The sequence below is a fragment of the Poromitra crassiceps genome, assembly GCF_964638095.1.
Source record: "Poromitra crassiceps genome assembly, chromosome: 13".
Lineage (NCBI taxonomy): Eukaryota > Metazoa > Chordata > Actinopteri > Beryciformes > Melamphaidae > Poromitra > Poromitra crassiceps.
Window position 1 is genome coordinate 31,166,243 of NC_139644.1, and position 10,164 is coordinate 31,176,406.

At 47.0% G+C, this 10,164-nt stretch overlaps 1 protein-coding gene across 1 annotated transcript; it reads left to right on the plus strand.

The window, feature by feature from the left end:
• Positions 1 to 247: 247 nt before the first annotated feature.
• LOC310787572 (uncharacterized protein) lies at positions 248 to 7,567 on the plus strand. The gene is made up of 4 exons (XM_083649037.1): positions 248 to 396; positions 499 to 571; positions 5,132 to 5,476; positions 5,750 to 7,567. The coding sequence occupies exons 1-4, from the start codon at positions 394 to 396 to the stop codon at positions 6,151 to 6,153; spliced, it is 825 nt and encodes a 274-aa protein (XP_083505163.1). The 5' UTR covers positions 248 to 393; the 3' UTR covers positions 6,154 to 7,567.
• The last annotated feature ends 2,597 nt before the right edge of the window (positions 7,568 to 10,164 follow it).

A 10,164-nucleotide genomic window follows, 5' to 3' on the forward strand; every position in this document is an offset into this window, starting at 1 on the left:
CAAAGTGTTTTCCTTTAGACAAGACTAAACAAGTTCAGGGTTTAGGTTTTGGGTATTGTTGTTGTTTAGGTGTAAACAAGAGAGGATTGATATCGGGTAACAAGCTGCACTCCACTCTCTGACTCTCCACCTTGAGCATTGTTCATCACCACTCATTCCTGAGTGGGCTAAATGGCATGCCTGCACATGTAGCCGTGTAAACCTGATGCTACATGTATTCACCATAAACGAGGAAGAGTCAGCGCACTCTCTGTCCCACACAAAACCCCTCACACGTGTGGACTGAAGCAGACATACACGGAGCTAACCTTTCTCTGATGATTATTCTATTGGAGAGGGCCTTGACTGGATGAAATAAGCACATTTAGCAGATAGTCTATTCAGAGGAACATCATGGTAAGTATAAACAAACTTGTTTATATTCCTAATGTTGTGTTCATTTACTTCTCTGTTTTGATTTGATTTGGTTCATCTAATCTGAAAAATATTGATTTAAAGTTTAAGGGATTGAGCTTCACAAGGACATACTGGGTTTCCATCGTCTGGTTCACTTCAGTCGTCAGCAGCGACGGTGAGTGTTTTTCTTCAGCCGTATGACAAAAAAATGTTGGTAACATTTTAAAATAAGGGTCATTCATTAAGGGTTAATTAACTAATTAACTAATGTGCATGTAAATGGTAAATGGACTGCATTTATATAGCGTTTTTATCCAAAGCGCTTTACCTACATTCACCCATTCACACATCGAAGGAAGGCAGCTGCCACTATAAAGAACTGGATAGGGGACGAGCCACGCCCACCCATGCATTCGGACGGGGGCTGCTCACTGGCGCATGAAGCCATCATGGGGGGTTTTTCTTCCTGGTTTTACTTCCTGACCATGCGGCCCAAGGCGAAGTGCGCATGTGTGCCATTCCATGACGTCTCCCACCCATGGATGTAGATGTAGATGAAGAAAATACACCCGTATACGGCTCTTAGTGGCTTCTGAAGAAAAAATGCCCATAAAAAATTATTTGATAATTAAAAGAGTCGTTTTATACTTTGAGTGACACCCGGAAAAAATTCCCCTGGGTTTAACAGCTGCCGGGGTCCCCATGCAAGTGGATGTGAATTTTCTTTTCTGGGCTGCATGGTGTCATGTGACTTGCAATACAGAGCTTCGCCACCATGTTCAAATGGCTTCACAGCCCAGCGCTATTCCTGGGGGCTTGGCTGCCACGCAGGGTGCTTGGCACAGCCATCGGGAGCAATTTGTGGTTCAGTATTGCCCAAGGACACTTCAACATATGGACTGGAGGAGCCGGGGATCGAACCAGCGACCTTCTGGTTAGTGGACGACCCGCTCTACCTCCTGAGCCACAGCCGCCGTAATCATTTACTAATGGTGTTCATGTATTAATGTATTCATATTGTGGCGGAATGAGGCGCACACCGAGGCAGATCCTTTGGCTTATCAAACTCTTTATTTAACGAGCGGACAGACACACATGAAGGCACGCCCGACAACACCTCGCTAGCTTCTCCTACCTAGCCTAGCTCTCCCCAGCACGTCTGCTCTCTTCCAGCTCCACACAGCTCTCCCCACCATTCCCACTTCCTCCCCTAGTCTCCACCCACTGGCCCTATGCTCCCTTCACTTGCCACTCCAAAACCCCAAACCCCACATGCACAGAACATCATAACAGACAGATACAGTTAGACATACACCCTACTAGCTATCCCATAATACTCCACCTTACCCCGCGCTACACTGCCCCTCCCTTTTTAAACCATTTGCCCCCAAATTACACCCCAAAACAACCCTACATCAACACTATAAGCCATTCAACATTTTACATTTTAAACAGAACATTTCCCCTTTTTATTCCCTTTTATTCCCCCCCTGCACATCACATCTCCAAGTCCCACGTGCATCTAGCCCATCTCCGTTTCTGATGTTACCATGGCACAGGTGGTCCTACCCTTCCCCACTCAACCGTTTTGTCCCCCCTCCCCGCACCGCACTCAACACAGCAAAGGCAGTAGTCCTCTACCTCTTCCTCCATCTGCACCCAGTAGAAATGTCGACAAAGGCGGCTGAGTGTCTCTTCAGGCCCGCGATGCCCCTGACCGCTGCGGCCCCTGTGCGCCCCCCGTAGCGCCAACCCCCGCAGGCAGCTGGGCACAACCACGACGCTGCCTCCATTCCCGCGCCCTTCCAACCCCAGAATCCCCGACCCCCACACCCTCAGGTCCGGAAACAACTCCCACAGTCCCTTCGTGGTACTTGAACACATGCCAACCTCCTCCACGGAAGGCCGGCGTCCGAACGCCACCCACTTGTGCACCGGTCCAACGCTAGCGTCCTCCGCCTGTCTGCGTATCCACTCCTCCACATCGACATCCCCCATAGTCACGTTCTCATCCTCCACCTGTAGACGCTTGTCCTTTCGCCCTCCACCAGGGGGCGGCGAGCTCAGGTCAGTGGTGGGAACACAAATGGACGCCATCTCACTCTCCACCCCGGGCCTCCGCACAGCACCAGTGGGGGGTGTGGAGCAGTTTGACTGGGCCGGCTCTTCCGACATTTGCACCGCTGGTACCTCAGGAAACACAATCGTCCCGACCTGAAGAACCGGCTCTTCCCTCTGGTTGTTCCCCTGCAGCACCGTTCTCCTATCCGTCACAACGTTCTCTTCTCCCCGGCGGCTCACACTCTCTCCAGCCTGGGTCTCACCTCCGGCCTCCACACTCTCAGTGCAGTCCCTGGCCAAGTGCTCCGGTGACCGGCAAGTCCAGCAGAGTCTCACCTGCCCGCCGCCTGCACGTCTCTCTTCTCCCGCTGTCCCCCGATCTCCGACAGCCTCTGGACACTCCCTGGCCAGGTGTCCCATCTTTCCACATAACCAGCAGGCTCCCGGTCTTCCCCAGTACCGTCGCGTCGCGTACCTGGTCTTTCCCCCGGGACCGCTGCGACACCACCTCGCTAGATGGCCCGGTCTCCCACATGTCCAACACAGTCTCCGTGCTGGCTCCGGCCGCTGCTCACCGTGCAGAGTGGCCTCTTTTATTAGCTGCATCAACTTCTCCGCCCAGGCAGGCGTAGCCTCCAACAGCCGTCTGACCTCTTTCAACAACCGGGCTTCCATCTTCCCCAAGTTGGCAGACCACCAGCTGTGCTCCGGAGGTATCGTCAACTCCCGGCGTGCTCCGTCACGTGCCATTCCGCTGTGGTCGTCCATGGCAGCTAGCTAGAAACGGCTAACTGCTAACGCTAAGTCGAGCCTGATTTTTAAGCCAAAACGATCCCACTTCTGACACCAATGTGGCGGAATGAGGCGCACACCGAGGCAGATCCTTTGGCTTATCAAACTCTTTATTTAACGAGCGGACAGACACACATGAAGGCAGGCCCGACAACACCTCGCTAGCTTCTCCTACCTAGCCTAGCTCTCCCCAGCACGTCTGCTCTCTTCCAGCTCCACACAGCTCTCCCCACCATTCCCACTTCCTCCCCTAGTCTCCACCCACTGGCCCTATGATCCCTTCACTTGCCACTCCAAAACCCCAAACCCCACATGCACAGAACATCATAACAGACAGATACAGTTAGACATACACCCTACTAGCTATCCCATAATACTCCACCTTACCCCGCGCTACAATATTTATGGTTAGTTAATGGTAGGGTGCGGGTTAGAGTTACTAAACATTAACTAAGGGCTAGTTAATGTTTAATAAACAATAGTTAATGCTACTGGGGTTGGGGATGATGGATGGCTCGCCCGGTTCCTATCCCATGTAGGCGGGATCCCAGGTACACGATATCTTTTATCCACCTTATTTTTGTGAGGCTCCCGCTGTAAAATAATTCTGGGAGCAATATCCGGTCTAGAACGTGAGCAGCTGTGTTTACGCTGGCTTGACGCTGCACTGCAGCCCATGACTGCAGCGCGTGCTTCCTCGCATCGCATTTCCTTGTCGAACTCCGACGTTAAAAGTTTGCTCGTCACAAAATAACACTCGTTCTGGGAATGTAGCCTAATGATGTTATCTATCACATCCGCTAACCTGTTGCTTGTTGAACAAGTCGGCATTTATCAGCTCAGCTGCACCGTTTACAGACGGGTACATTAGACGGGCTGTGTTGTGTCAAGCTAGACGTAACGGGGAAGAGGACAGCAGAAGGAAGCAGCACCCATGGTGCATCATGGCCGCCAAAAATAAGGTGGATAAACACATAAGCACCTTATGTGGCTGATAGCACGTTGTATTGTTGAATGTTAATGATGTAGGTATGTTTTTTTTCCTTTCTTTTCCTGTCTGATCCTGTTTGTCTTGTTCGTATATTGTTCTATAAAAATTTTTTAATAAAGTATTAAAAAAAACAAAAAAAAACAATAGTTAATGCTTAATGCTTGGTAAGCATTAGCTAATGCTGATTAAGCCAGTGGTTCTCAAACTTTTTCACATCAAGGACCGATAAATTGGCACAAATTACAACACGGACCCCTATTTGATACGATTTTGTCTCAGGGTCCCCATCTGATAATATCTTTGCTTTTAGATGTTTTATTACAGAAAGTGTATGAAACTAATGACCAAAGTAGTCATACATTGTCATTGTGTTATGTATTGATGGAATTAGAGTGACAATAAATGATACGAAATTAAATTAAATGAAATGAAATGATTTTTGCTGGGGACCCCCTGGAACCCCCTCAAGGACGCCTGGGGGTCCCTGGACCCCATTTTGAGAGCCACTGCATTAAGCATTACTGTACCTAAGTGTTAATTAATGACCCTTATTGTAGAGTATTACTGAAATGTTTGACGTGTTTGTCAGAAATTCTTCTTTGTGTTTAGTTTAGTTTTTTCGAGGATGATTTGCGTGTTGATATTCTTTAAGAAAGGATGAAGCTCATCAACATGTGGATTTTAAAAAGTTATTCAGGGGAGGAACTCAAGTTGTGTCTTGCCCTCTGTGAGAAGAAATATGCAAACAGTAGGCTAGAACAGACATGAAAACAGATTCATGAGAAGATGGGTGTTTGCTGAATGTTGCTCAACAAAATAAATTAGTTCATCAGACTGTATGGCCTCTCTCTCTCTCTCTCTCTCTCTCTCTCTCTCTCTCTCTCAATACAGTCATCCATCTCTCCAATGTAACCAGAGAGCTGAAGCTGGAGACCACCCCTCAGGTAGCAGCACAGTGTGGTGAGAACGTGACCCTGGAATGTGATGCCAGCTCTACGAGCGCATTCGATATTAAGTCATTTTCCTGGATGACTGCACAATCAAAACTGTGTCAAGTTGACAATGGCAAACTTGACCGCAAAGATGTGTGTGAAAGCAAAGCAGAGCCTCAGAACAAGAAGCACAGGCTCACTCTGATGCTCCCCAACATGATGCCAACCAACCAGGGAGAGTACTTCTGCAAACTGCGCTCCAGTTTCGGAGTAGAGACCAAGAAAACCATTGTGACACTCGAAGGTGAGTTGACTCACCTTGGTTTCGGAATGGTTTCCGTTTCGGGAAATAAACACCAGAAAAACCGTTGTGACACTCCAACACGTGAGGCAGCTTGCAGGTTATTTCCACATGTTTTGGAGGGACAAACAAAATATGATTTTACAATTTTTTTCAGTAAACTTACATCTCACACCTAAAATACAGTCAGGAATCTGAACATATAAAACCAGTGTGTGCAATGTCTGATAGCACTTTTCTTGACAGTCGTCATTCTAAAAAAGTCTCTCTTTACAGAATGCCTTGGAACTGTTGACTCCTCCAGCAATCAGTCTCATGTTTGGTGTCAGTTCCATGGAGTTTACCCCGTCGGGACGATCCACTGGAAGCAGGGAAGCTCCAACCTAACAGACTCAGCCACCACACAGACGGAACAGGACCAACATGGACTGTACAATGTGAAGAGCACCCTAAATATCGAGTCTGGAGATATGAGCCAGCCTTACACCTGCTCGCTGTGGATACCTGCTAGCATGAAGGACTCCAGTCACATGGTAGATGTTAGGGACCAGCTAGTCCACCTCCAACCACCACCACCAACAACAACAACAAGAATAGGCGACCCATCATCAGGAAACAGCGTCAGACTGCAGTGGATCTGTATCCTGGTGGGAACCCTCATGGCAAATTTCATCATGTAAAAGGAACTCCACAAACCACCCAGATACCAGGCATGAAGAAAAGTTCTAATATAACATGTGAGAAATTAACAATGAAACACAGAATTATTTGGATTTGGTATACTGGAATTTTTGTTTCCAATCATTTAAATTCCAACTGCTACTTGGAATTGTTGTACAATACTGCCATTAAGTGGGAAAGTTTGATGCACTGCACTATTCCAGCATTATCATCCAGAACTAATGATAATACACAGAGACTGATACTACTGTCCCATTGTATAATTTTCACTTTGAATATACATTTCTTGAATGTAATGCTTTAAAAACAGAAAGACTGAAATTGCTTTTGTTCATTCAGTATTGTTCTATTTAGATTTCATATTTTAATCTATTGACTGAATACACACTGGAACTTGTGATTTGTTCAAAGTCAGATTCCAAGTTCCTCCAGTTAACCACAAGGAGGTAGTGTTTCCATCCTAGAGTATTCATCTCTCCAGCAGAGGACATGTATTTCATTATCTATCACATTCCGCTAGCCTACACCTGTTAACCCTCTTTACCCCATAACTGCTGCTCATCTTGCCTATTTGATTTGACTCAATATAGTTTTGCATTATTTCTATACATTTTGAATAAGAACACTGGGTGGAGTGATTTTGCTGGTCTTAAAATCATAAACAAATGTCTTTCAAAAATGGGATAGTGGAACAACTCTGAGTTTACACTTCCTGTTCACTCATGACCTGTCAGGCTCATGACCTGTTATGACACAGTCATAAAGACATTACAAATGGAAATGTGTCTGAATATGCCACTGTCTCTGACTTGTCTTATCACTATACTGCCTTATTGCTTGTTGTGTCTCTTGTTGTTTTTGCACTCATATGCCCTGTTATATTTGTACTATGTTGTAAACGGAGTCCACATCACAATAATTTCACACGTGATACTTGTACCATGGAGTGACAATAAAAATCTTGAATCTTGAATCTTGATGATAATGCTAATCTTGTCAATATAGAGACATAATAAAGTTAACACTGCATTTGTCTAAGGAGTTTTCTTTTAAAGTCTGTTATGTAATCATGCTCATACATGTTTTAGAAATGAATTCTGAATGCTGTATACATTATCAGCTGTTTGAGAGGATGTGATGTAAGCCTGAAAGCTTTACCTATTAGTCCCCACTGAGAGATGCTCGTAGATGATCAACCAAGCAAGAATATGTGCTGCATAATTATGTTCCAACAGGCAGCTTCCATCATGCTAATGCTGGCTATGAAGAAGGTATTAAATGGAAACGTTTAGCTGGAATCACAAGACACAATCATTTAAAACTGGAAATACACCTTTAAATGAAATTATACAGATGCCCTCCTCTCACCTCAAGAGGAGCGCCACCTTACAATGGGGTCATACGCCAAAGTAGTTGCCATGCTTGCCCTTTACTAAATAAAGCCACTTGTTAAATCTTACCAACTGGCCTCTCATGATTGAAATGTGTGAATGTATGGTAGGCCTATTATGTTGTCACTTGTGACACCCTGTTTGGAGTTATGGGAGCAAATATGGCTTCGCTAACTTCATGTTTCTCTTCTTCTGATGCTTCCAGAGTATTAGGCAGACAAAAGTGCTCCGTTCCTGCCTGGGGCATTGGGGTTGGAAAACCAAACTACTGCAGCAAAAAAGGCAGTTAAGAGGCCAGATAACGAACGCGGCCCGAGGAGACGCTGGCTGCAGAGAGACGAGGAGACGCTGGCTGCAGAGAGCTGAGGAGACGCTGGCTGCAGAGAGCAGAGGAGACGCTGGCTGCAGAGAGACGAGGAGACGCTGGCTGCAGAGAGACGAGGAGACGCTGGCTGCAGAGAGACGAGGAGACGCTGGCTGCAGAGAGCAGAGGAGACGCTGGCTGCAGAGAGACGAGGAGACGTTGGCTGCAGAGAGACGAGGAGACGCTGGCTGCAGAGAGCTGAGGAGACGCTGGCTGCAGAGAGACGAGGAGACGCTGGCTGCAGAGAGACGAGGAGACGCTGGCTGCAGAGAGCTGAGGAGATGCTGGCTGCAGAGAGACGAGGAGACGCTGGCTGCAGAGAGCTGAGGAGACGCTGGCTGCAGAGAGCAGAGGAGACGCTGGCTGCAGAGAGACGAGGAGACGCTGGCTGCAGAGAGCACAGGAGACGCTGGCTGCAGAGAGACGAGGAGACGCTGGCTGCAGAGAGCAGAGGAGACGCTGGCTGCAGAGAGACGAGGAGACGTTGGCTGCAGAGAGATGAGGAGACGCTGGCTGCAGAGAGCTGAGGAGACGCTGGCTGCAGAGAGACGAGGAGACGCTGGCTGCAGAGAGACGAGGAGACGCTGGCTGCAGAGAGACGAGGAGACGCTGGCTGCAGAGAGCTGAGGAGATGCTGGCTGCAGAGAGACGAGGAGACGCTGGCTGCAGAGAGCTGAGGAGACACTGGCTGCAGAGAGCAGAGGAGACGCTGGCTGCAGAGAGACGAGGAGACGCTGGCTGCAGAGAGCTGAGGAGACGCTGGCTGCAGAGAGCTGAGGAGACGCTGGCTGCAGAGAGACGAGCCACAAGAGATCAGTCACAGAAAAGTCTGCACTCCTTTGCTCCAGCAGCCGCAAGAAAATTAAACACATCGGAGATCAATAGAGACAAGAGAGCAGATTATGGATCTGTTCAGTGAACATGAGTGTAAGGACAGTGTGTGTGTGTGTGTGTGTGTGTGTGTGTGTGTGTGTGTGTGTGTGTGTGTGTGTGTGTGTGTGTGTGTGTGTGTGTGTGTGTGTGTGTGTGTGTGTGTGTGTGTGTGTGTGTGTGTGTGTGTGACCTTTAACACCAGTGACCGGTGTCACTGGTCTTACAGGTTACAGGTCGTTGGGATGGGTTAATCAATAAGTGGTCACAATGAGTTTGAGCTGCCGTCTGAGGAGCTGGAGAACAACTGCACCATGTTGTGAAGAATCTCTTTCACTCACATCTCCATAGACCTATAGTAAAAGACCACCCATAGTGGTTAATAATAGGGCTTTGAAAAGCACTCTATAGAGGAGCAATCAGATTCCTCCTGTGGGCGTTATGAATCTGCTCAGTTGCATTTGCTTTCATTTTCAGTCACATAACCAAATTCACACAGACGGTTCCCTGAGTGACTGGGGATTTTGTTTGTTTGTTTCAAGCAGAGACATTCATGGAACTGGTATAGGGCCAATCAAAACACAGCAGTACAACAGAAAGACAAGCATCTCACCTAATTTCCCTATAAATTGCTTTTATGAAAATGTCTTGTCCTACTTTCGTTAGCAGCCTATTGCTTTTCACCTTTCGATTTTCACTTCATCATGTTGCCAGTGAAGACAAAATCAATATCACACATGTTCGTTCAAAGGACAGAAGAACAAACAATCTACAGCAGCAGTACACTTCAAACCTGCACAAAATTGTTGTCAGGAGGCCGACTTCACCCGGGTTAGTTTCACTGTGTGCTTGTCTCACAGCTCGGCCATGTGAAACATACATGTGGGCGTGGGCAGCATCCATGTAGAGAGCTTGGGCGACACTAGGGGTACATGGAGGTACTACAGGGCCCAGGGGGTACTTAGTTGAGAGAGAGAGGGGGAAATGGAAAAATGTAACAATAAATCCTGAAAATATTGGAGGTTTTGAAAAGATTTTTTAGATAATAAGATTTAAAACATGAACCAGACCTATACTAATAAATAAAAAAATCAAATTTTTACTTCTCCATTCAACAGGCATGATGGGAAATGAGGGCCGTCGTGTGATCAAATTAGTTAGGTCAGTGGATAGAATTCACGCCTTGAAACAAAATGTTGTATCAGGTTAACGGGGTACTTGGATTTAGAAATCAGGGATACTACTGCTAAAAAAAGGTTGAGAACTGAGGCTCACTGCAGAAAACCACACAGTCCAGACATTAAGAGTGGAAAAGAAGACTGATGTTGGAAAGAGATGTGCTGACAGTGACTGTTTCATGGATGGGATTGTTCAGGATTGTTCTC

Bases quoted from the DNA above. Each gene is read 5' to 3' on its own strand.
- LOC310787572 (XM_083649037.1), top strand. The intron at 572-5,131 runs GTGAGTGTTTTT...CTCTCAATACAG, and splicing joins TTCAGTCGTCAGCAGCGACG to TCATCCATCTCTCCAATGTA. The intron at 5,477-5,749 runs GTGAGTTGACTC...CTCTCTTTACAG, and splicing joins AACCATTGTGACACTCGAAG to AATGCCTTGGAACTGTTGAC.